Genomic DNA, 27,372 nt, shown 5'->3' with positions numbered 1-27,372 from the left:
TTCATTTCCATGGGTCTTTATCCCACCCCTCCTCTTCATTTCCATGGGTCTTTATCCCCTCTTCATTTCCATGGGTTTTTTATCCCCCCCCCTTTGTGTCTCTCTCTCTTTCTCTCTTGTCATTTCCATGGGTCTTTATCCCCTCTCTTCATTTCCATGGGTCTTTACCCCCCCCTCCCTCTCTCTCTCTCTCTCTCTCTCTCTTCATTTCCATGGGTCTTTATCCCCTCTCTGTGGTTCTCTGTCTCCAGGTACAGGTATTCTGTCTCCTCAGCCAGAGGAGAACCCCTATTGGTGGAATGCCAACATGGTGTAAGAACTCCATCCTCTTTTCTCTTCGTTATTTGACTCCTTATTTTCAGTCTGCTCTCTCTCTCCTATCGCTCTTCTCTCCCTTCTTGCATATGTGTGTTTGTTTATGGTGTTTGTGTATGAAACGGTTGGTGTTTTCTCTTGTCAGAGTGTGAGTCAGTAAAGTTGTGCTGCAGCTCTTCACCAAACAACCTCTTCCCCTCCCTCCCTCCCTCCCTCCCTCCCTCCCTCCCTCCCTCCCTCCCTCCACACCCTGTATCCCTAGACTTCCCTCCCTCCCCCTCCCTGTGTCCATCTGTCTGTCTGCCTGCCTGCCTGCCTGCCTGCCTGTCTGTCTGAGTCTCTGTCTGTCTGTCTGTCTGTCTGTCTGTCTGTCTGTCTGTCTGTCTGGTTAAATAAAGGTAATAATATATTTTTAAAGATAATAAACAATAAAAATGAACAGTAAACATTACACTCACGGAAGTTCCAAAATAATAAAGACATTTCAAATGTCATTATGTCTATATACAGTGTTGTAACGATATGCAAATAGTTAAAAGTACAAAAGACAGTACTGTGCAGCCATCTTCATCGACCCTGCCAAGGCTTTCGACTCTGTCAATCACCATATTCTTATCGGCAGACTCAGTAGCCTCGGTTTTTCTGATGACTGCCTTGCCTGGTTCACCAATTACTTTGCAGACAGAGTTCAGTGTGTCAAATCGGAGGGCATGCTGTCCGGTCCTCTGGCAGTCTCTATGGGGGTGCCACAGGGTTCAATTCTCGGGCCGACTCTTTTCTCGGTATATATCAATGATGTTGCTCTTGCTGCGGGCGATTCCCTGATCCACCTCTACGCAGACGACACCATTCTGTATACTTCTGGCCCTTCCTTGGACACGGTGCTATCTAACCTCCAAACGAGCTTCAATGCCATACTACACTCCTTCCGTGGCCTCCAACTGCGCTTAAACGCTAGTAAAACCAAATGCATCTAGAGTCAGCTTTCTATTCCGCAGCAAAGCCTCCTTCACTCACGCCGCCAAACTTACCCTAGTAAAACTGACTATCCTACCGATCCTCGACTTCTGCGATGTTATCTACAAAATAGCTTCCAACACTCTACTCAGCAAACTGGATGCAGTTTATCACAGTGCCATCCGTTTTGTCACTAAAGCACCTTATACCACCCACCACTGCGACATGTATGCTCTAGTCGGCTGGCCCTCGCTACATATTCGTCGCCAGACCCACTGGCTCCAGGTCGTCTACAATTCCATGCTAGGTAAAGCTCCGCCTTATCTCAGTTCACTGGTCACGATGGCAACACCCACCCGTAGCACGCGCTCCAGCAGGTGTAGCTCACTGATCATCCCTAAAGCCAACACCTCATTTGGCCGCCTTTCGTTCCAGTTCTCTGCTGCCTGTGACTGGAACGAATTGCAAAAATCGCTGAAGTTGGAGACTTTTATCTCCCTCACCAACTTCAAACATCAACTATCTGAGCAGCTGTACATAGTCTATCGGTAAATAGCCCACCCATTTTTACATACCTCATCCCCATACTGTTTTTATTCATGTACTTTTCTGCTCTTTTGCACACATATCTCTACCTGCACATGACCATCTGATCATTTATCACTCCAGTGTTAATCTGTAAAATTGTAATTATTCGCCTACCTCCTAATGCCTTTTGCACACAATGTATATAGACTCTTTTTTTTCTTTTTTTCTACTGTGTTATTGACTTGTTAATTGTTTACTCCATGTGTAACTCTGTGTTGTCTGTTCACACTGCTATGCTTTATCTTGGCCAGGTCGCAGTTGCAAATGAGAACTTGTTCTCAACTAGCCTACCTGGTTAAAAAAAGGTGAAATAAATAAAAAATAAATTGTGGTCCTGGCAAATTGACCTTTTTTGGAACACCATTATTTTTGTCTTACTGAGATTTACTGTCAGGGCCCAGGTCTGGCAGAATCTGTGCAGAATATCTAGGTGCTGCTGTAGGCCCTCCTTGGTTGGGGACAGAAGCAGCAGATCATCAGCAAACAGTAGACATTTGACTTCAGATTCTAATAGGGTGAGGCCGGGTGCTGCAGTCCTTTCTAATTCGTTGATATATATGTTGAAGAGGGTGGGGCTTAAGCTGCATCCCTGTCTCACCCCATGGCCCTGTGGAAAGAAATGTGTGTTTTTTTTGCCAATTTTAACCCCAGACTTGTTGTTTGTGTACATGGATTTTATAATGTCGTATTATTTTTCCCCCAACACCACTTTCCACCAGTTTGTATAGCAGACCCTCATGCCAAATTGAGTTAAAAGCGTTTTGGAAATCAACAAAGCATGAAGATCTCTCTCTCTCTCTCTCTAGGTTCATCCCATACTGCTCTAGTGATGCCTGGAGTGGAGCCTCAGCAAAGACTGACCAAAGTAGGGAACATCAGTTCAGTATATAGTGCACTCTATAGGGAATAGGATGCCTCTTTGGAAAAACACGATGCATTTTATTTCAAATTATTCAATACATTTAAGTGATAATTCCTGATAATGCCTGTCAGTTCGGTTGCCAGAGACGAGACCCATTCATTCCTTCTATCAGTTCGGTTGCCAGAGACGAGACCCATTCATTCCTTCTATCAGTTCGGTTGCCAGAGACGAGACCCATTCATTCCTTCTATCAGTTCGGTTGCCAGAGACGAGACCCATTCGTTCCTTCTATCAGTTTGGTTGCCAGAGACGCGACCCAGTCGCGGGTTCTAAATGTTCTATTGCCATACTGGCTGGTAACGTTCTGATCCCTTGCTTGCTAGCTGGCCAACTACATTTATTTGGATACTTCCACAACAATGAGCTAATGAGGCGCTATTTCCCCTGATGTAGAAAATGTGTTCTCTCGCCAGGACACTGTTGTTCAGAGGAGCTAGCCAACAACACAGCTGACACAATCACTTCAAACTAGAACTGGAAAGACTGCAAACTAGCTGCACTTTGTTTCAACTGATTTCTATTGACATTTCTTTGTATACACAGTGGGGAGAACAAGTATTTAATACACTGCCGATTTTGCAGGTTTTCCTACTTACAAAGCATGTAGAGGTCTGTAATGTAGAGGTACTGTAGAGACGGAATCTAAAATCAACTGTGAGAGACGGAATCTAAAATCAACTGTGAGAGACGGAATCTAAAATCAACTGTGAGAGACGGAATCTAAAATCAACTGTGAGAGACGGAATCTAAAATCCCTGCTACACACACTGCAGCAGGGATTTTGGCCCACTCCTCCATACAGACCTTCTCCAGATCCTTCAGGTTTCGAGGCTGTTGCTGGGCAATATGGACTTTCAGCTCCCTCCAAAGATGTTCTATTGGGTTAGTTGCCCTGGCTGTGTGTTTCGGGTCGTTGTCATGCTGGAAGACCCAGCCACGACCCATCTTCAATGCTCTTACTGAGGGAAGGAGGTTGTTGGCCAAGATCTCGTGATACATGGCCCCATCCATCCTCCCCTCAATACGGTGCAGTCGTCCTGTCCCCTTTGCAGAAAAGCATCCCCAAAGAATGATGTTTCCACCTCCATGCTTCACGGTTGGGATGAGGTTCTTGGGGTTGTACTCATCCTTCTTCTTCCTCCAAACACGACGAGTGGAGTTTAGACCAAAAACCTCTATTTTTGTCTCATCAGACCACATGACCTTTCCCCATCCCTCCTCTGGATCATCCAGATGGTCATTGGCAAAGTTCAGACGTGACTGGACATGGGGCCCACGGGCCTGGACATGGGGCCCACGGACCTGGACATGCGCTGGCTTCAGCAGGATTGCGTGCACTGCAGGATTTTAATCCATGGCGGCATAGTGTGTTACTAATGGTTTTCTTTGAGACTGTGGTCCCAGCTCTCTTCAGGTCATTGACCAGGTCCTGCTGTGTAGTTCAGGGCTGATCCCTCACCTTCCTCATGATCATTGATGCCCCACGAGGTGAGATCTTGCATGGAGCCCCAGACCACGGGTGATTGACCGTCATCTTGAATTTCTTCCATTTTCTAATAATTGTGCCAACAGTTGTTGCCTTCTCACCAAGCTGCTTGGGATGTAGCACATCCCAGCCTTGTGCAGGTCTACAATTTAACCCTGATGTCCTTACACAGCCCCCTGGTCTTGGCCATTGTGGAGAGGTTGGAGTCTGTTTGATTGAGTGTGTGGACAGGTGTATTTTATACAGGCAATGAGTTCAAACAGGTGCAGTTCATACAGGTAATGAGTGGAGAACAGGAGGGCTTCTTAAAGAAAAACTAACAGGTCTGTGAGAGCCGGAATTCTTACTGGTTGGTAGGTGATCAAATACTTATGTCATGCAATAAAATGCAAATTAATTACTTAAAAATCATGCAATGTGATTTTCTGGATTTTGTACCTATGATAAAAATGACAGACCTCTACATGCTTTGTAAGTAGGAAAACCTGTAGAATCGGCAGTGTATCAAATACTTGTTCACCCCACTGTACACCCAAAAATATGCTGATTCATTATTTCGACTGGCTGAGAAAAGCTTCCTGCCTGTCTCATCCTGAAGCGTTCATTACTATGGGACAGCTGGAGATCGAATTTAAATATTTAAACAATGTTGCAAATGTCAGAGAGACAGTCAAGGTTTATACAAATCTCTGTTGTTGAAAACTAAATGTTAGTCTAAAAGAAGTGTGAGATAATCTCTAGAACAATGCTACCTAATATAATGTTTACATACCCTACATTATTCATCTCATATGTATACAAATATACTGTACTCTATATCATCTACTGCATCTTTAAGTAATACATGTATCACTAGCCACTTTAACTATGCCACTTTGTTTACATACTCATCTCATATGTATATACTGTACTCGATACCATCTACTGTATCTTGCCTATGCTGCTCTGAACCATCACTCATTCATATATCTTTATGTACATATTCTTTATCCCCTTACACTTGTGTATAAGACAGTAGTTTTGGAATTGTTAGTTAGATTACTTGTTGGTTATTACTGCATTGTCGGAACTAGAAGCACAAGCATTTCGCTACACTCGCATTAACATCTGCTAACCATGTGTATGTGACAAATAAAATTTGATTTGATTTAGAAGCTTTTTATAGTGGAGATGAAGTTTATAAATTGCCTGGCTGGGCTGATGAGACAGTGGATTGCACAGTCACATGGAACAGAGTAAATAGACATTTCAACATCATAGATTTAGCTGGTGGTAACCTGTGGAATAGACACCGGCTGGAATGCGGTTTTAACCAATCAGCATTCAGGATTAGACCCACCGGTTGTATAACAAGCTATCAATCAAACTGCGCCTGTGTTCATGTTTCTCTCTGTGTAGGTGACTATGCGTTCATGGGCTCAGTGATCATTAAGGAGGTGGTTAATGAGCTGCTTACTAAAGGACTGGACAGCGCGAAGGTCCTGCTACTGGCTGGGAGCAGGTCAGTGTGTGTGTCTGATAAAATCACCACAGTCTCAAACCTTTTAACTTTACTTACTTGTTGGACATCTGACTGTTTCTCCCTCAATCTGGCCCTCTGGACCTCTCCAACTCTCCTTATTCCCCCTCTCTGGATTACTGAATGGTTTTTACACTCTCTCCCTTTCCTCCCCCCTCCCTCTCCCCTCCAGTGCGGGGGGTACAGGTGTACTACTGAACGTGGACCGTGTGGCGGAGCACCTGGAGTCCCGGGGACACGGGGAGATTCAGGTCCGGGGTCTGGCTGACTCTGGCTGGTTCCTGGATAACAAGCAGTACAGATCTACAGACTGTCACAGCACCATCAGCTGTGACCCTGCTGAGGCTATCAGGAGAGGAATCAGGTGAGAGAGAGAAGAGGGAAGGAGGGAGAGAGAAGGAGGGTGGGAGAGTGAGGGAGGGGGAGAGAGAGAAGGAGGGAGGGGAGGGAGGGGGAGGGAGGGAGGGGAGGGAGGGAGGGGAGAGAGGAGGGAGGGAGGGAGGGGGGGAGGAGAGGAGGGAGGGGAGGGAGGGAGGGAGGGAGGGAAGGAGGGTGGGAGAGTGAGGGAGGGGGAGGGAGAGAGGAGGGAGGGAGGGGGGAGGGAGGGAGGGAGGGAGGGAGGGAGGAAGGGAGGGAGGGAGGGAGGGAGGGGAGGGAGAGAGGAGGGGAGGGAGGGAGGGAGGGAGGGAGAGGGAGGGAGAGAAGGAGGGTGGGAGGTGAGGGAGGGGGAGGGAGGTAGGGAGAAGGAGGGAGAGAGAAGGAGGGAGGGAGGGAGGGGAGAGAGAAGGAGGGAGGGAGGGAGGGGAGAGAGGGGGGGGAGGGAGAGAGGTGGGAGGAGAGACAACGAGTGACCATACGAGTGACAACTGTGACTATACTTCCTGATTCCTATCTAGGTACTGGGGTAGTGTGGTGCCAGAGAGCTGCAGACAGACTCACATAGGAGAGGAGTGGAACTGCTTCTTTGGATATAAAGTCTACCCCACGCTCAAGAGTAAGAGTGTTTCTAGTACTCTCCCTCTTCTCTTTCTCCCTCTCTCTCTCTCTCTCTCTCTCTCTCTCTCTCTCTCTCTCTCTCTCTCTCTCTCTCTCTCTCTAGCACTCTCTCTCTCTCTCTCTAGTACTCTCCTCTCTCTCTCTCTCTTCTCCTAGCACTGTCTCTTCCCTCTCTCTCTGTCTCTTCTTCTGTGTCTCTCTCTCTCTCTCTCTCTCTCTCTCTCTCTCTCTCTCTCTCTGTCTCTCTGTCTCTCTCCCTAGCACTGTCTCTTCCCTCTCTCTCTCTCTCTCTCTCTCTGTCTCTCCCTAGCACTGTCTCTTCCCTCTCTCTCTGTCTCTTCTTCTGTGTGTCTCTCCCTCTCTCTCTCTAGCACTCTCTCTTTCTCTCCAGGTGTCTCTCCCCCTTCTGAGGCTCTCTCTAGCACTCTCTCTCTCTCTCTCTAGCACTCTCCTTTCTCTCCAGGTGCAGTGTTATTTGATGAGACCCAGCTAAAAGTAGACGCCCCCCCCCCCTCTCTCTAGGTCCAGTGTTTGTGGTCCAGTGGTTATTTGATGAGGCCCAGTTAACAATAGACCCCCCTCTCTCTCTAGGTCCAGTGTTTGTGGTCCAGTGGTTATTTGATGAGGGCCAGTTAACAGTAGACCCCCCTCTCTCTCTAGGTCCAGTGTTTTGTGGTCCAGTGGTTATTTGATGAGGCCCAGTTAACAGTAGACCCCCCTCTCTCTCTCTAGGTCCAGTGTTTGTGGTCCAGTGGTTATTTGATGAGGCCCAGTTAACAGTAGACCCCCCTCTCTCTCTAGGTCCAGTGTTTGGTCCAGAGGTTATTTGATGAGGCCCAGTTAACAGTAGACCCCCCCTCTCTCTCTAGGTCCAGTGTTTGTGGTCCAGTGGTTATTTGATGAGGCCCAGTTAACAGTAGACCCCCCTCTCTCTCTAGGTCCAGTGTTTGTGGTTCAGTGGTTATTTGATGAGGCCCAGTTAACAGTAGACCCCCCTCTCTCTAGGTCCAGTGTTTGTGGTCCAGTGGTTATTTGATGTGGCCCAGTTAACAGTAGACCCCCCCACTCTCTCTCTAGGTCCAGTGTTTGTGGTCCAGTGGTTATTTGATGAGGCCCAGTTAACAGTAGACCCCCCCTCTCTCTCTAGGTCCAGTGTTTGTGGTCCAGTGGTTATTTGATGAGGCCCAGTTAACAGTAGACCCCCCTCTCTCTCTAGGTCCAGTGTTTGTGGTCCAGAGGTTATTTGATGAGGCCCAGTTAACAGTAGACCCCCCTCTCTCTCTAGGTCCAGTGTTTGTGGTCCAGTGGTTATTTGATGAGGCCCAGTTAACAGTAGACCCCCTCTCTCTCTAGGTCCAGTGTTTGTGGTCCAGAGGTTATTTGATGAGGCCCAGTTAACAGTAGACCCCCCCTCTCTCTCTAGGTCCAGTGTTTGTGGTCCAGTGGTTATTTGATGAGGCCCAGTTAACAGTAGACCCCCCTCTCTCTCTAGGTCCAGTGTTTGTGGTCCAGTGGTTATTTGATGAGGCCCAGTTAACAGTAGACCCCCCCCTCTCTCTCTAGGTCCAGTGTTTGTGGTCCAGTGGTTATTTGATGAGGCCCAGTTAACAGTAGACCCCCCCTCTCTCTCTAGGTCCAGTGTTTGTGGTCCAGTGGTTATTTGATGAGGCCCAGTTAACAGTAGATAACATCCACCTGACTGGTCATCTGGTCCACGAGGGACAATGGAGATACATACAGAATCTGGGCAATGAGCTGAGGAACACACTCAAAGACGTCCCGTAAGACACACACACACAGGAATTTACACACACACACACACACACACACAATTTACACGAGACACACACACACATTGGAATAGTATACACACACACGCACACACACACACACACACACACACACACACACACACACACACACACACACACACACACACACACACACACACACACACACACACACACACACACACACACACACACACACACACACACACACACACACATTGAATAGTATACACAGAGACACACACACACATTGAATAGTATACACAGAGACACACACACACACACATTGGATAGTATACACAGAGACACACACACACACAATAATGTACAAACACACACACATACCATAACTTCCTGTTTTATTCTTTAAAGAATGTTAATGTTTTATGTTTTGTAGAATGTTAACTCTCCTCTGATCACATTGATTGATCTGTCTGTTCTGACTGCCAGGGCCCTGTTTGCTCCAGCCTGCCTATCCCATGAGGTCATCACCAGGAAGTGAGTGAACAGTCACTGATCAGTCACAGTCACTGATTTCTAGTTCGATTAGACATATCATAACTGGGTCTCAGATTAGACATATCATAACTGGGTCTCAGATTAGACATATCATAACTGGGTCTTAGATTAGACATATCATAACTGGGTCTCAGATTAGACATATCATAACTGGGTCTCAGATTAGACATATCATAACTGGGTCTTAGATTAGACATATCATAACTGGGTCTCAGATTAGACATATCATAACTGGGTCTTAGATTAGACATATCATAACTGGGTCTTAGATTAGACATATCATAACTGGGTCTCAGATTAGACATATCATAACTGGGTCTCAGATTAGACATATCATAACTGGGTCTCAGATTAGACATACCATAACTTCCTCTTAGATTAGACATATCATAACTGGGTCTTAGATTAGACATATCATAACTGGGTCTCAGATTAGACATATCATAACTGGGTCTCAGATTAGACATATCATAACTGGGTCTCAGATTAGACATACCATAACTTCCTCTTAGATTAGACATATCATAACTGGGTCTCAGATTAGACATATCATAACTGGGTCTCAGATTAGACATATCATAACTGGGTCTTAGATTAGACATATCATAACTGGGTCTTAGATTAGACATATCATAACTGGGTCTTAGATTAGACATATCATAACTGGGTCTCAGATTAGACATATCATAACTGGGTCTCAGATTAGACATATCATAACTGGGTCTTATATTAGACATACCATAACTTCCTCTTAGATTAGACATATCATAACTGGGTCTTAGATTAGACATACCAAAACTTCATCTTAGATTAGACATATCATAACTGGGTCTCAGATTAGACATATCATAACTGGGTCCTTAGACTTAGATTAGACATATCATAACTGGGTCTCAGATTAGACATATCATAACTGGGTCTTATATTAGACATACCATAACTTCCTCTTAGATTAGACATATCATAACTGGGTCTCAGATTAGACATATCATAACTGGGTCTCAGATAAAACATATCATAACTGGGTCTCAGATTAGACATATCATAACTGGGTCTCAGATTAGACATATCATAACTGGGTCTCAGATTAGACATATCATAACTGGGTCTCAGATTAGACATATCATAACTGGGTCTCAGATTAGACATATCATAACTGGGTCTTAGATTAGACATACCATAACTTCCTCTTAGATTAGACATATCATAACTGGGTCTCAGATTAGACATATCATAACTGGGTCTCAGATTAGACATATCATAACTGGGTCTTAGATTAGACATATCATAACTGGGTCTTAATTTGAGCTTTGATTAAAATCATAAGTGACTTGATTAGACATACCATAACTCCCATTTATAACCTCCTTTCCGCATATCCTCCTGGGTCTCAGATTACATATTAACTGGATGGACATCCATATCAATTAGACATACCATAACTCCCCTCAGATTAGCCCTACACTGCTGGGACCGTAACTGGGTCTCCAGATTAGACATATCATAACTGGGTCTCCACCAAAGATCCTCCAGATTAGACAACATACCCATAGCAACAATCCTAACCCCACCCCCATATCATAACTGGGTCTGCCCCCAGCTTCCTGGGTCTCCGATTAGCTGTCCTCTCCTCTTAGATTGATATCAGCTGCCCTTTAGATTAGACATATCACTGTAATCCCACCTAGTCCCACATATCATAACTGGGTCTCAGATCATATCATAACTGGGTATTAGATTAGACATATCATAACTGCGTGATCCAGTTCCTGATTAGACATATCATAACTGGGTTTGATGTTGATTAGACATATCAAGATGGCCCAGCAACATATCATGGGTCGCAGGGAGACTAACTGGGTCTCAGATGCATGATCATAACTGGGAACTGAGCAGGGTCTCAGAGGCTCATACAGGTAGCTTAGAATATCAAACTGGGTCTTAGATTAGACACAGACTCTGACACAGCAGGGCCAAAGAACGGGTCTTTTGGAGATGAATATCGGAACTCAATGCAACAACAGAATAGAAACAGAACTGAACTCTTAGACATATCAGAACTGAACTCTAAGCAACAGAACTGATTAGACATATCAACTCTAAGCAACAGAATAACTGAACTCTAATTAGACATATCATAACTGGGTTTTAGATCAAACATATCATAACAGAAGATACAGAATCAAGCTTCTGATATGGAAGGCAATGGATTATTAGACATAGCATAACCCTCATAGATTAGACATATCATTTAGACATATCATAAGGCAGCCTAATATCATAACTTCTCAGATTAGCCTAATTCTGCCTAATTTCCACTAATTGGTCTTCTAACCAATCAGATCAGGGTCTTTACCAATAATTGGGCAAAAGACCAACTGGGTCTGCCTGTTAAACACAGCCATAGTAACAAGGGTTCACTTAGAACATAATTGATTGATCAGAATTGTCTCAAATGACCACATAGCCGACTGCCACATATGAACTCACCAGCAGAGATATCATAACTGGGTCTGGAGACTGCCACACCTAAACATAGGATACATAGCAGAGAGGGATGGAGACTGCCACACCTAAACATAGGATACTGGGTCTTAGATTAGACAGAGATAATGGAGACTGCCACATAACTGAACTCACCAGCAGATTAGACATATCATAACTGGGATGGAGACTGCCACACCTAAAGACATAGGATACTAGCAGAGAGGGATGGAGACTGCCACACCTAAACATAGGATACTAGCAGAGAGGGATGGAGACTGCCACACCTTAATTAGACATAGGATACTAGCAGAGCTTTGTAAAAACATGGTGATGGAGACTGCCACACCTCCTTTCCGCTCCTCCCCGACATAGGGATACTAGCAGAGAGGCCCTATGGAGACTGCCACACCTAAACATAGGATACTAGCAGATAGGGATGTCTGGATGGACAAGGCCCTGCTTACTCTGTGAGGGCTGGGAGAGCTGCCCTGGCTCACTGTAATCCCACCTGGATATACAGATCACCGGACAGGGGATCCAATGGGACACATGGGGTCTTGATGGATGGCCCATAACAGGGCATGTGGGGAATGGGAGGATGCTGAATGGAACTGGATGGATACAGTATGCTGGGGCAATGGGCCAGAGATGTCTGGATGGATGATACAACAACAGAATAGAAACAGAACTAACTGCAACAGAATGGGAGAACAGCATAATTTTGATCAACGCTACAGTACTGGATGGATGGATGGATTATACATAGTATGTGGGGAATGGGAGAGATGTCTGGATGGATGATACTTTTAGTATGTGGGGAATGGGAGAGATGTCCGGATGGATGATACAGTATGTGGGGAATGGGAGAGATGTCTGGATGGATGATACAGTATGTGGGGGGATGGAGACTGATGGATACTGGATGGATGACACCTAAACATAGGATACTAGTGGGAATGGGAGAGATGTCTGGATGGATGACACCTAAACATAGGATACTGCAGAGGGAATGGAGACTGCCATGTCTGGATGGATGGAGACTGCCACACCTATGTGGGGAATGGGAGAGATGTCCTAGATGGATACTAGCAGTATGTGGGGAATGGGACACCTAAACATGGATACTGGATGGATGGAGACTGCCACACCTAAACATAGGATACTAGGGAATGGGACTGAGACCTAAACATAGGATACTAGCAGAGAGGGATGGATGATACAGTAAACATAGGATACTAGGAGAATGGAGACTGCCACACCTAGACATGTACTGGATGGATGGAGACTGCCACATATGAACTCACCAGCAGGGAATGGGAGGAGACTGCCACACCTAAACATAGTCTGGATGGATGATAAACATAGGATATGCAGGGGAATGGGACTGACATGTACCGGATGGATGCCACACCTAAACATAGGATACTAGCAGGGAATGGGAGAGATGGATACTAGCAGATGGATGCCACACCTACATAGGATACTGCAGAGGGAATGGGACTGCCACACCTAAATGTCTGGATGGATGATACAGTATGCAGAGGGAATGGAGACACCTAAACATGTCTGGATGGATGATACAGTATGTGGGGAATGGGAGAGATGTCTGGATGGATGATACAGTATGTGGGGAATGGGAGAGATGTCTGGATGGATGATACAGTATGTGGGGAATGGGAGAGATGTCTGGATGGATGGATGATACAGTATGTGGGGAATGGGAGAGATGTCTGGATGGATGATACAGTATGTGGGGAATGGGAGAGATGTCTGGATGGATGATACAGTATGTGGGGAATGGGAGAGATGTCTGGATGGATGATACAGTATGTGGGGAATGGGAGAGATGTCTGGATGGATGGATGATACAGTATGTGGGGAATGGGAGAGATGTCTGGATGGATGATACAGTATGTGGGGAATGGGAGAGATGTCTGGATGGATGATACAGTATGTGGGGAATGGGAGAGATGTCTGGATGGATGATACAGTATGTGGGGAATGGGAGAGATGTCTGGATGGATGATACAGTATGTGGGGAATGGGAGAGATGTCTGGATGGATGACTGATACAGTATGTGGGGAATGGGAGAGATGTCTGGATGGATGATACAGTATGTGGGGAATGGGAGAGATGTCTGGATGGATGATACAGTATGTGGGGAATGGGAGAGATGTCTGGATGGATGATACAGTATGTGGGGAATGGGAGAGATGTCTGGATGGATGATACAGTATGTGGGGAATGGGAGAGATGTCTGGATGGATGATACAGTATGTGGGGAATGGGAGAGATGTCTGGATGGATGGATACAGTATGTGGGGAATGGGAGAGATGTCTGGATGGATGATACAGTATGTGGGGAATGGGAGAGATGTCCGGATGGATGATACAGTATGTGGGGAATGGGAGAGATGTCCGGATGGATGATACAGTATGTGGGGAATGGGAGAGATGTCTGGATGGATGATACAGTATGTGGGGAATGGGAGAGATGTCTGGATGGATGATACAGTATGTGGGGAATGGGAGAGATGTCTGGATGGATGATACAGTATGTGGGGAATGGGAGAGATGTCTGGATGGATGATACAGTATGTGGGGAATGGGAGAGATGTCTGGATGGATGATACAGTATGTGGAATGGGAGAGATATGATGGATGACCTCTACAGGAGGTTTTGAGAATTACAAACGTTTGTAATTTTGGATGGATGGTCCAACTCTCCCTGGGTGAATAATGCTGAATGGTGCTTTTAATGAGAGATATGCTTTTATGGTACAAGGATAATAATGGGTTATACTTTAGTATCTCTAGAAGGTTATGTGATTAACTGGATAATAATGGGTTATACTCCCTTAGTGATCTCTAAAAGGTTATTAGTGATTATACTGGATAATAATGGGTTATACTTTAGTATCTCTAGAAGGTTATGTGATTAACTGGATAATAATGGGTTATACTTTAGTATCTCTAAAAGGTTATGTGATTAACTGGATAATAATGGGTTATACTTTAGTATCTCTAAAGGTTATGTGATGAACTGGATAATAATGGGTTATACTTTTGTATCTCTAGTATCTCTAAAAATTAACTGGATAATAATTATGTGATGAACTGGATAATAATGGGTTCTACTTTAGTATCTTAAAAGGTTATGTGATGAACTCTAATAATGGTTATGTGATGAACTGGATAATAATGGGTTCTACTTTAGTATCTCTAGAAGGTTATGTGATTAACTGGATAATAATGGGTTCTACTTTAGTATCTCTAAAAGGTTATGTGATTAACTGGATAATAATGGGTTCTACTTTAGTATCTCTAGAAGGTTATGTGATTAACTGGATAATAATGGGTTATACTTTGGTATCTCTAAAAGGTTATGTGATTAACTGTTTGAACTCAATGAAGGGTTGCACATTTTCGGTAACTTTCACAAAATGTTCCCGAAATCCCGGTTGGAGGTTCCCTGGAATCAGGAGGGAATAAACAGAGAATCTGGGAATCATCCAACCAGGATTTCTGGAAAACCTGGGAATTTTGCAACCCTAAACTCAAGCTACTTTGGAGTTGATATTTATTGGATTAGATGTATCATGTGTGAGCGGTATTCTACTTCATATTTATTAGGTGGATCATGTGTGAGTGGTATTACGACAGCAAAGTGATTCTTTGGAAATGGTCAATATATTCAGCTCTTTTTATGGTGCTGATTGCATGTCTGTAGTACATTATAATTGTGTTGAATAATAGAAAGATTTATGTTTCAATGATTTATATTAGATTTCTCCACTGAAAAGTACAAGTGCAGCATAACCACGAGGTAAACATCAGATAAGCAAATACACACACAAATATGTTAAAACATTTAATTACGTATAAAGTATACAAACAAAACAACTTAAAAACAAAAAAAGAGACATTCAAATAACGTACTGTTCCAGTGGTTGATCTTCTAAGACCATTTCCTGTTTGAACGAACCAATCAGATCGCCCGATACTAAGAGGCGGATTCTTCCTACAGAGTCAGTAAACAGAGGATGCGTCCAAAAAGGTACCCTATTCTCTACATAGTGCACTACATACGACCAGCGCACTATAAAGTCGTGCACTATGTAGGGAAGAGTGCCATTTCAGAAGCATTTTGGTGACCACCAATTAACATAAAAACATATCAAAATCATTTTATATCAGAAACGGAAAGAAATAACCTGTTCACAGTTGGTATGAAAGGGCTGTTGACAAAATACCAGTTTATACAATAAAAACATCTAAAGTAATAATAAAAAAATCATACTATTTACAATTAAAACAAATACAAATCCAATATTTCACAGAATTCACCCTGCTTAACAATGGCACAGTTTTAGTCCTTTGTGCAATGTTGGCAGCTTATTGGCATTTGATATGTTCCCTATTCAAAGTTGTGAGGGAAAAAAACATTGTTTCGAAAAAGCGCATTCCGTTCTGTGTCCCTACAAGCACACCGTATCCCAGTCTCGTTTCCTCACCTCTTCACCCCTCCATCCTCTCTCATGACCAGGGCTTCCAATCCAAGTTTAAAAAAGGACAAAGATCCTTGGCTGAAAGTATTGAGCTTCGATAAACCATTGTTTTGTGACAGTGGCATGTCCTTTCATTTACATGAAGAATAAACAGTAAGGTGAAGCCTATGGCCTGGCCATAGTAAGTTCATAAAAACTCAGTGGTATTTTCCTATGTAGCCTAGTTACAGTAAGTTGTAGCCTATGGCTTGGCCATAGTAAGATCCTATAAAGACAGTGGTCTTTCCCTATGTAGCCTACTTACAGTAAGTTGTAGCCTGACCTGGCCATAGTAAGATCCTATAAAGACAGTGGTCTTTCCCTATGTAGCCTAGTTACAGTATTGTAGCCTATAAAGATCAGTGGTCTTTGCCTATGAGGTGTAGTCTGTTATTGGAACAGGGAAAGACTGCTTTGTCCCATTCCCAATCCCATTCCCAATCCTATTCCCAATCCTATTCCCATTCCCAATCCTATTCCCAATCCTATTCCCAATCCTATTCCCAATCCTATTCCCCCAATCCTATTCCCATTCCCAATCCTATTCCCCCAATCCTATTCCCAATCCTATTCCCAATCCTATTCCCAATCCCAATCCTATTCCCATTCCCAATCCTATTCCCAATCCCATTCCCAATCCTATTCCCATTCCCAATCCTATTCCCATTCCCAATCCTATTCCCAATCCTATTCCCATTCCCAATCCTATTCCCATTCCCATTCCCAATCCTATTCCCATTCCCAATCCTATTCCCATTCCCAATCCTATTCCCAATCCTTATAAGGACCAGCTTCCTGGGAAAGAGTGTGGATCCTATCAGAATCCCGTTTTGGCGTCTGTGGGATTTGTTATTGTGAAGAAGTAAATCCCTTTATAGTCCCAGTCCCAACTCAGCTTCCTGGGAAAGACGACATCCTATGAGAATAGTTTTCCAGTTGAAGAATCCCTTAACAACTCTTCCCAGAGGCAGGAGAGGAGAGCTACATCCAGGTTGGTCCATTCGGGACATTTTCTGAGATATTCCCTCCAATGAGAAGGGAGAGAATGCCCTTTCAGTAGTTGGAATGCTAACAGTTGGAATCCTGGGAAGAGGACAGGAGAAAATGGTCAGAAATGTGAGCCAGGAAAAATTGGGAACAAAGGAATGCATGCAGCCATGCACACACACTCTCCTCCTCCAGACACAGACTGTCTCCCTCATACACACACCTGACTGGCCTGACTGGTGAGCCTGCGAGGGGAGAGGGGTCGGTTCTGCTGGTGGATGGCCTGGAGACGAGTGATCAGGAACTTCTTATCCTCCCCCTCCTAGAGACACAAGGACACAGGTCACCAGGGAACAACCATGTAGCTGGCCATTATCACCGTATACACAGTGTTAGAACACGCCATTATCACCGTATACACTGTGTTAGAACGCTCCATTATCACCGTATACACAGTGTTAGAACACGCCATTATCACCGTATACACAGTGTTAGAGAATCACCATTATCCACACTTATACACAGTGTTAGAACACTCCATTATCACCGTATACACAGTGTTAGAACACTCCATTATCACCGTATGCACAGTGTTAGAACATCCATTATCACCGTATACACAGTGTTAGAACACTCCATTATCACCGTCCATTATCACCGTATACACAGTGTTAGAACGCTCCATTATCACCTTATACACAGTGTTAGAACGCTCCATTATCACCTTATACACAGTGTTAGAACGCTCCATTATCACAATATACACAGTGTTAGAACGCTCCATTATCACCTTATACACAGTGTTAGAACACCTTATACACAGTGTTAGAACGCTCCATTATCACCTTATACACAGTGTTAGAACGCTCCATTATCACCTTATACACAGTGTTAGAACGCTCCATTATCACCTTATACACAGTGTTAGAACGCTCCATTATCACCTTATACACAGTGTTAGAACGCTCCATTATCACCTTATACACAGTGTTAGAACGCTCCATTATCACCTTATACACAGTGTTAGAACGCTCCATTATCACCTTATACACAGTGTTAGAACACTCCATTATCACCTTATACACAGTGTTAGAACACTCCATTATCACCGTATACACAGTGTTAGAACACTCCATTATCACCGTATACACAGTGTTAGAACACTCCATTATCACCGTATACACAGTGTTAGAACACTCCATTATCACCGTATACACATTGTTAGAACACTCCATTATCACCTTATACACCGTGTTAGAACACCTTATCACACAGTGTTAGAACACTCCATTGTCACCTTATACACAGTGTTAGAACACTCCATTATCACCGTATACACAGTGTTAGAACACGCCATTATCACCGTATACACAGTGTTAGAACGCTCCATTATCACCGTATACACAGTGTTAGAACGCTCCATTATCACCATATACACAGTGTTAGAACGCTCCATTATCACCGTATACACAGTGTTAGCACGCTCCATTATCACCATATACAGTGTTAGAACACGCCATTATCACCGTATACACAGTGTTAGAACACTCCATTATCACCTTATACACAGTGTTAGAACACGCCATTATCACCATATACACAGTGTTAGAACACTCCATTATCACCGTATACACAGTGTTAGAACACTCCATTATCACCGTATACACAGTGTTAGAACACTCCATTATCACCGTATACACAGTGTTAGAACACTCCATTATCACCGTATACACAGTGTTAGAACACTCCATTATCACCGTATACACAGTGTTAGAACGCTCCATTATCACCGTATACACAGTGTTAGAACACGCCATTATCACCGTATACACAGTGTTAGAACACTCCATTATCACCTTATACACAGTGTTAGAACGCTCCATTATCACCTTATACACAGTGTTAGAACACTCCATTATCACCTTATACACAGTGTTAGAACGCTCCATTATCACAATATACACAGTGTTAGAACACTCCATTATCACTTATACACAGTTATCACCTTATACACAGTGTTAGAACACTCCATTATCACCTTATACACAAAAGCGTGTAAATGATATATTATTATTATTATTATCACCTTATACACAGTGTTAGAACACTCCATTATCACCTTATACACAGTGTTAGAACGCTCCATTATCACCTTATACACAGTGTTAGAACGCTCCATTATCACCTTATACACAGTGTTAGAACACTCCATTATCACCTTATACACAGTGTTAGAAGTGTTACACCCATTATCACCTTATACACAGTGTTAGAACACTCCATTATCACCGTATACACAGTGTTAGAACACTCCATTATCACCGTATACACAGTGTTAGAACACTCCATTATCACCTTATACACAGTGTTAAAACACGCCATTATCACCTTATACACAGTGTTAGAACACTCCATTATCACCTTATACACAGTGTTTGGACACTCCATTATCACCGTACACAGTGTTAGAACACGCCATTATCACCGTATACACAGTGTTAGAACGCTCCATTATCACCGTATACACAGTGTTAGAACACTCCATTATCACCTTATACACACTATTAGAACACTCCATTATCACCGTATACACAGTGTTAGAACACTCCATTATCACCGTATACACAGTGTTAGAACACTCCATTATCACCTTATACACAGTGTTAGAACGCTCCATTATCACCGTATACACAGTGTTAGAACACTCCATTATCACCGTATACACAGTGTTAGAACGCTCCATTATCACCTTATACACAGTGTTAGAACGCTCCATTATCACCGTATAAACAGTGTTAGAACACTCCATTATCACTGTATACACAGTGTTAGAACGCTCCATTATCACCTTATACACAGTGTTAGAACGCTCCATTATCACAATATACACAGTGTTAGAACACTCCATTATCACCTTATACACAGTGTTAGAACACTCCATTATCACCGTATACACAGTGTTAGAACACTCCATTATCACCGTATACACAGTGTTAGAACGCTCCATTATCACAGTATACACAGTGTTAGAACGCTCCATTATCACCGTATACACAGTGTTAGAACACTCCATTATCACCGTATACACAGTGTTAGAACGCTCCATTATCACCTTATACACAGTGTTAGAACGCTCCATTATCACCGTATAAACAGTGTTAGAACACTCCATTATCACCGTATACACAGTGTTAGAACGCTCCATTATCACCTTATACACAGTGTTAGAACGCTCCATTATCACCGTATAAACAGTGTTAGAACACTCCATTATCACCGTATACACAGTGTTAGAACACTCCATTATCACCGTATACACAGTGTTAGAACGCTCCATTATCACCTTATACACAGTGTTAGAACGCTCCATTATCACCGTATAAACAGTGTTAGAACACTCCATTATCACCGTATACACAGTGTTAGAACACTCCATTATCACCGTATACACAGTGTTAGAACACTCCATGACAAGTTAAGTGGTTGTATACACAGAGTGTTGAACGTACATTTTCTACATTGACATATTAGTCATTTTGCAGACCCTCTGATCCAGAGAGACGTACAGTTAGTGAGTCATTTAGCAGACACTCTGATCCAGAGAGACTTACAGTTAGTGAGTCATTTAGCAGACACTCTGATCCAGAGAGACTTACAGTTAGTGAGTCATTTAGCAGACACTCTGATCCAGAGAGACTTACAGTTAGTGAGTCATTTAGCAGACACTGATCCAGAGAGACTTACAGTAGTGAGTCATTTAGCAGACACTCTGATCCAGAGAGACTTACAGTTAGTGAGTCATTTAGCAGACACTCTGATCCAGAGAGACTTACAGTTAGTGAGTCATTTAGCAGACACTCTGATCCAGAGAGACTTACAGTTATGAGTCATTTAGCAGACACTCTGATCCAGAGAGACGTACAGTTAGTGAGTCATTTAGCAGACACTCTGATCCAGAGAGACTTACAGTTAGTGAGTCATTTAGCAGACACTCTGATCCAGAGAGACTTACAGTTAGTGAGTCATTTTAGCAGACACTCTGATCCAGAGAGACTTACAGTTAGTGAGTCATTTAGCAGACACTGATCCAGAGAGACTTATAGTAGTGAGTCATTTAGCAGACACTCTGATCCAGAGAGACTTACAGTTAGTGAGTCATTTAGCAGACACTCTGATCTAGAGAGACTTACAGTAGTGAGTCATTTAGTCACACTCTGATCCAGAGAGACTTACAGTTAGTGAGTCATTTAGCAGACACTCTGATCCAGAGAGACTTACAGTTAGTGAGTCATTTAGCAGACACTATGATCCAGAGAGACTTACAGTTAGTGAGTCATTTAGCAGACACTTTGATCCAGAGAGACTTACAGTTAGTGAGTCATTTAGCAGACACTCTGATCCAGAGAGACTTACAGTTAGTGAGTCATTTAGCAGACACTCTGATCCAGAGAGACTTACAGTTAGTGAGTCATTTAGCAGACACTCTGATCCAGAGACTTACAGTTAGTGAGTCATTTAGAAGGGTTACACTCTGATCCAGAGAGACTTACAGTTAGTGAGTCATTTAGCAGACACTCTGATCCAGAGACTTACAGTTAGTGAGTCATTTAGCAGACACTCTGATCCAGAGAGACTTACAGTTAGTGAGTCATTTAGCAGACACTGATCCAGAGAGACTTACAGTTAGTGAGTCATTTAGCAGACACTCTGATCCAGAGAGACTTACAGTTAGTGAGTCATTTAGCAGACACTCTGATCCAGAGAGACTTACAGTTAGTGAGTCATTTAGCAGACACTCTGATCCAGAGACTTACAGTTAGTGAGTCATTTAGCAGACACTCTGATCCAGAGAGACTTACAGTTAGTGAGTCATTTAGCAGACACTGATCCAGAGAGACTTACAGTTAGTGAGTCATTTAGCAGACACTGATCCAGAGAGACTTACAGTTAGTGCATGCACCTTATGATAGCTAGGTGAGACAACCACATCACAGTCATAGTAAGTACATTTTGTGTCAATAAAGTAGTTATCAGCAAAGTCAGACGTGGTCAGGTGGGAAAAGGGAGTATTTGAGATCCTCTTTGCAGAGGAAGGGTTTCAGATGTTTTCTACAGGTTCATATTTACTACAGTGTTATTATGACAGTACTGTAATAAAAGGAGGTGAACGTTTGCTATCTGGATAACACTGTTATGAAGGGTTAAGTCACACTGATATGAAGGGTTAAGTCACACTGTTATGAAGGGTTAAGTCACACTGTTATGAAGGGTTAAGTCACACTGTTGAAGGGTTAAGTCACACTGTTATGAAGGGTTAAGTCACACTGTTATGAAGGGTTAAGTGACACTGTTATGAAGGGATAAGTCACACTGTTATGAAGGGTTAAGTCACACTGTTATAAAGGGTTAAGTCACACTGTTATAAAGGGTTAAGTCACACTGTTATAAAGGGTTAAGTCACACTGTTATAAAGGGTTAAGTCACACTGTTATGAAGGGTTAAGTCACACTGTTATAAAGGGTTAAGTCACACTGTTATGAAGGGTTAAGTCACACTGTTATGAAGGGTTAAGTCACACTGTTATAAAGGGTTAAGTCACACTGTTATGAATGGTTAAGTCACACTGTTATGAAGGGTTAAGTCACACTGTTATGAAGGGTTAAGTCACACTGTTATGAAGGGTTAAGTCACACTGTTATGAAGGGTTAAGTCACATTAGTGTTGTATAAGAGAGTTGAGAGACGTTACGTTTTCTATCTGCTCCTGGAGCAGACTGATAATCTTCCTCTGTCCATCCACCACCTGGGTGTTGAAGTAAATCACGATCCTGAGAGACACAGAGACAGTATGAAAACACACAGCAACCTTCTCCTTTACAGAGATACTGACAGAAATGATCAAAGCAACCTGAAGGAACTTAGTTTGTGTCAAATCCCTCAAGCTGTCATCCTAACAGAGTCATTCTGTTAGGAAGATACCAGGAACAGAGGTTCTCCACCATGTAGCCTGTCTGTCTGTCTGTCTGTCTGTCTGTCTGTCTGCCTGCCTGCCTGTCTGCCTGTCTGCCTGCCTGTCTGTCTGTCTGTCTGTCTGTCTGTCTGTCTGTCTGCCTGCCTGTCTGTCTGTCTGCCTGCCTGCCTGTCTGCCTATCTGTCTGTCTGCCTGTCTGTCTGTCTGTCTGCCTGCCTGTCTGTCTGTCTGCCTGCCTGCCTGTCTGCGTGCCTGTCTGCCTGCCTGTCTGCCTGCCTGTCTGCCTGCCTGTCTGTCTGTCTGTCTGCCTGCCTGTCTGTCTGTCTGCCTGTCTGTCTGTCTGTCTGTCTGTCTGCCTGCGTGCCTGTCTGTCTGCCTGTCTGTCTGTCTGTCTGTCTGTCTGCCTGTCTGTCTGTCTGTCTGTCTGCCTGTCTGTCTGTCTGTCTGCCTGTCTGTCTGTCTGTGTGCAACTCACAGGAAGATCCCAGCAGCGAGGAACAGAAACAGAGGGTTCTCCACTATGTAGCTGTGAGCCCAGGCTAACCAGGCCAGGTTAGGGTTGTGTGTCTCCAACTCCTTCACCCACAGCTTCCCTGACTGGAACATAGTGGACAGGCTGCGGAACGGACCGCATGACTCAGACGGACAGATGCTGGAGGGAGAGAGATTGATATACTACGTTATCTATGTGGATAATGTATATTGACTGGAACATAGTGGACATACTGGAGGGAGAGAGATTGATATACTACGTTATCCATGTGGATAATGTATATTGACTGGAACATAGTGGACATACTGGAGGGAGAGAGATTGATATACTACGTTATCTATGTGGATAATGTATACTGCAGGTATGTGTGTGTTCAACATCTTCAGTGTGTGTGTTACTGACATCTGTCCATCTCTCCTTACCTCCACATGGTGTAGCTGACACAAACAGCAGCCCCCAGGAAGGAAGGGCAGCAGAGGAGAGTGATGAAGATGGTGCTCATCTGACTGGCCCTATAGGGCTTCCGAGGGGACTGGCAGTTCATCATCACACTAGTCTGGGGGGGGGGAGACACACACACACACACACACACACACACACACACACACACACACACACACACACACACACACACACACACACACACACACACACAGAGAGTACTGTCAGGATACGGTCACAGAACAGTTTGTGAGTCAAGTCAAGGTTAAAGGTCAGTTGACATTCAGTTGAAGTTGGATAGTAATTCGTCTACATAGTCCAGTTACCAGTATGATCATGGCACATTGATAATAACAGTACCTACCTGCTTCATGTAGAAGAGAAGCAGTAGTTTGATGATCTGTACAGCAGGAAGCAGAGGAGAGAACAACACCCCCAACCTAAACAACACAGACATGATAACACATCACTACAACCTCCACAACACAGACATGATACAACATCACTACAACCTCCACAACACAGACATGATACAACATCACTACAACCTCACTACAACCTCCACAACACAGACATGATACAACATCACTATAACATCACTACAACCTAAACAACACAGACATGATAACACATCACTACAACCTCCACAACACAGACATGATACAACATCACTACAACCTCCACAACACAGACATGATACAACATCACTATAACATCACTACTACCTCCACAACACAGACATGATACAACATCACTACAACCTCCACAACACAGACATGATACAACATCACTACAACCTCACTACAACCTCCACAACACAGACATGATACAACATCACTACAACCTCCACAACACAGACATGATACAACATCGCTACAACCTCACTACAACCTCCACAACACAGGGTTGAGGCTAGGTGCAGGGTTGAGGCGCGGTGCAAGGTTGAGGCTAGGTGCAAGGTTGAGGCTAGGTGCAAGGTTGAGGCTAGGTGCAAGGTTGAGGCTAGGTGCAAGGTTGAGGCTAGGTGCAAGGTTGAGGCTAGGTGCAGGGTTGAGGCTAGGTGCAAGGTTGAGGCTAGGTGCAAGGTTGAGGCTAGGTGCAGGGTTGAGGCGCGGTGCAGGGTTGAGGGTAGGTGCAGAGTTGAGGCTAGGTGCAGGGTTGAGGCTAGGTGCAGGGTTAAGGCTAGGTGCAGGGTTGAGGCGCGGTGCAAGGTTGAGGCTAGGTGCAAGGTTGAGGCTAGGTGCAGGGTTGAGGCTAGGTGCAGGGTTGAGGCTAGGTGCAAGGTTGAGGCTAGGTGCAGGGTTGAGGCTAGGTGCAGGGTTGAGGCGCGGTGCAGGGTTGAGGTGCAGGGTTGAGGCTAGGTGCAGGGTTGAGGTGCAGGGTTAAGGCTAGGTGCAGGGTTGAGGTGCAGGGTTAAGGCTAGGTGCAGGGTTGAGGCGTGGTGCAGGGTTGAGGTGCAGGGTTGAGGCTAGGTGCAGGGTTGAGCCTAGGTGCAGGGTTGAGGTGCAGGGTTGAGGCTAGGTGCAGGGTTGAGGCGTGGTGCAGGGTTGAGGCGTGGTGCAGGGTTGAGGCGTGGTGCAGGGTTAAGGCTAGGTGCAGGGTTAAGGCTAGGTGCAGGGTTAAGGCTAGGTGCAGGGTTGAGGCGTGGTGCAGGGTTAAGGCTAGGTGCAGGGTTAAGGCTAGGTGCAGGGTTGAGCTGCAGGGTTGAGGCTAGGTGCAGGGTTGAGGTGCAGGGTTAAGGCTAGGTGCAGGATTGAGCTGCAGGGTTAAGGCTAGGTGCAGAGTTGAGCTGCAGGGTTTAGGTGCTGGGTTGAGGCTAGGTGCAGGGTTAAAGGCTAGGTGCAGGGTTGAGGCTAGGTGCAGGGTTGAGGCTAGGTGCAGGGTTGAGCTGCAGGGTTGAGGCTAGGTGCAGGGTTGAGCTGCAGGGTTGAGGCTAGGTGCAGGGTTGAGGCTAGGTGCAGGGTTGAGTCTAGGTGCAGGGTTGAGGCGCAGGGTTGAGGCTAGGTGCAGGGTTGAGGCTAGGTGCAGGACCAGGGTTAGAGTTTATACCAGGCCAGTGTCTGTCCATAGATGAGTTCCAACACGTTCCTGGAGATGTCAAACACAGGCTTTCTTTTCCTCTTCAACACCCTCTGAGAAAACAACCTGCAGGAGAGAGAGAGAGAGAGGCATAAGAAGATGAGGGATAAAGGATTGAGAACGGGAAAGAAAGCAATAGAGATTGTATAGCGCGTTGAACGAGTTGCCGAGTTTATGAGCAAGAACATGAGGGAAAGAGAGAGAGAGACAGACACAGAGAGAGACAGACACAGAGAGAGACAGACACAGAGAGAGACAGACACAGAGAGAGACACACACAGAGAGAGACAGACACAGAGAGAGACAGACACAGAGAGAGACAGACACAGAGAGAGAGACAGACACAGAGAGAGACAGACACACACAGACAGAGAGACAGACACACAGAGAGACAGACACACACAGACAGAGAGACAGACACAGAGAGAGACAGACACAGAGAGAGACAGACACAGAGAGAGACAGACACAGAGAGAGACAGACACAGAGAGAGACAGACACAGAGAGAGACAGACACAGAGAGAGACAGACACAGAGAGAGACAGACACAGAGAGAGACAGACACAGAGAGAGAGACAGACACAGAGAGAGACAGACACAGAGAGAGACAGACACAGAGAGAGACAGACACAGAGAGAGACAGACACAGAGAGAGACAGACACAGAGAGAGACAGACACAGAGAGAGAGACAGACACAGAGAGAGAGACAGACACAGAGAGAGACAGACACAGAGAGAGACAGACACAGAGAGAGAGACAGACACAGAGAGAGAGACAGACACAGAGAGAGACAGACACAGAGAGAGACAGACACAGAGAGAGACAGACACAGAGAGAGAGAGACGCAGAGAGAGACAGACACAGAGAGAGAGAGACAGACACAGAGAGAGACAGACACAGAGAGAGAGAGAGACAGACACAGAGAGAGAGACAGACACAGAGAGAGAGACAGACACACACAGACAGAGAGACAACCCACCTCCAGAGGAACTCTCCAAAGAAGGTGTCCAGTATGGTGAAGATGAAGTCCATGAGGAGGAAGCGGTACAGCTCTTGTCCTACAAAACTCTCCCAGCACTGACAACAACACCACAACAAACTACATCAACAACAATAATATCAACAACACATGAGACACCAGTCATAACAGCAGCACAGATTTCATTTTGAGCAAAATAGTTCGGGACACTGTTGAGTACAAAATGCTGTAAATGGAACGTTGGGATAGAACCGGAACAGAATGGGAACGTTGGGATAGAACCGGAACAGAATGG

At 44.5% G+C, this 27,372-nt stretch overlaps 2 protein-coding genes across 2 annotated transcripts in view; one reads left to right on the top strand and one right to left on the bottom strand.

Annotated features, from left to right (window-relative positions):
• The window catches only part of LOC135529208 (palmitoleoyl-protein carboxylesterase notum1a-like), a 65,583-nt gene that overhangs the window by 17,299 nt on the left and 20,912 nt on the right, over window positions 1–27,372 (top strand). The window contains exons 4-10 of the mRNA XM_064958065.1: window positions 252–312; window positions 2,667–2,725; window positions 5,667–5,769; window positions 5,960–6,151; window positions 6,684–6,781; window positions 8,417–8,564; window positions 9,024–9,071. Coding sequence (XP_064814137.1) covers window positions 252–312; window positions 2,667–2,725; window positions 5,667–5,769; window positions 5,960–6,151; window positions 6,684–6,781; window positions 8,417–8,564; window positions 9,024–9,071 — 709 coding nt within the window. The remainder of the gene's footprint in view (window positions 1–251; window positions 313–2,666; window positions 2,726–5,666; window positions 5,770–5,959; window positions 6,152–6,683; window positions 6,782–8,416; window positions 8,565–9,023; window positions 9,072–27,372) is intronic.
• The window catches only part of LOC135529211 (transmembrane channel-like protein 6), a 30,473-nt gene continuing 19,906 nt past the window's right edge, over window positions 16,806–27,372 (bottom strand). Inside the window, exons 8-15 of the mRNA XM_064958067.1 lie at window positions 27,078–27,175; window positions 26,068–26,163; window positions 24,383–24,458; window positions 24,000–24,133; window positions 23,560–23,736; window positions 22,863–22,941; window positions 17,338–17,436; window positions 16,806–17,210 (exon numbers count right to left, since the gene is read on the bottom strand). Coding sequence (XP_064814139.1) covers window positions 17,196–17,210; window positions 17,338–17,436; window positions 22,863–22,941; window positions 23,560–23,736; window positions 24,000–24,133; window positions 24,383–24,458; window positions 26,068–26,163; window positions 27,078–27,175 — 774 coding nt within the window. The 3' untranslated portion in view covers window positions 16,806–17,195. The remainder of the gene's footprint in view (window positions 17,211–17,337; window positions 17,437–22,862; window positions 22,942–23,559; window positions 23,737–23,999; window positions 24,134–24,382; window positions 24,459–26,067; window positions 26,164–27,077; window positions 27,176–27,372) is intronic.

Source organism: Oncorhynchus masou, unplaced genomic scaffold, assembly GCF_036934945.1.
Source record: "Oncorhynchus masou masou isolate Uvic2021 unplaced genomic scaffold, UVic_Omas_1.1 unplaced_scaffold_1119, whole genome shotgun sequence".
Lineage (NCBI taxonomy): Eukaryota > Metazoa > Chordata > Actinopteri > Salmoniformes > Salmonidae > Oncorhynchus > Oncorhynchus masou.
The sequence above is the reverse complement of the archived record's forward strand: the minus strand, read 5'-3'. Positions and strand labels throughout refer to the sequence as shown.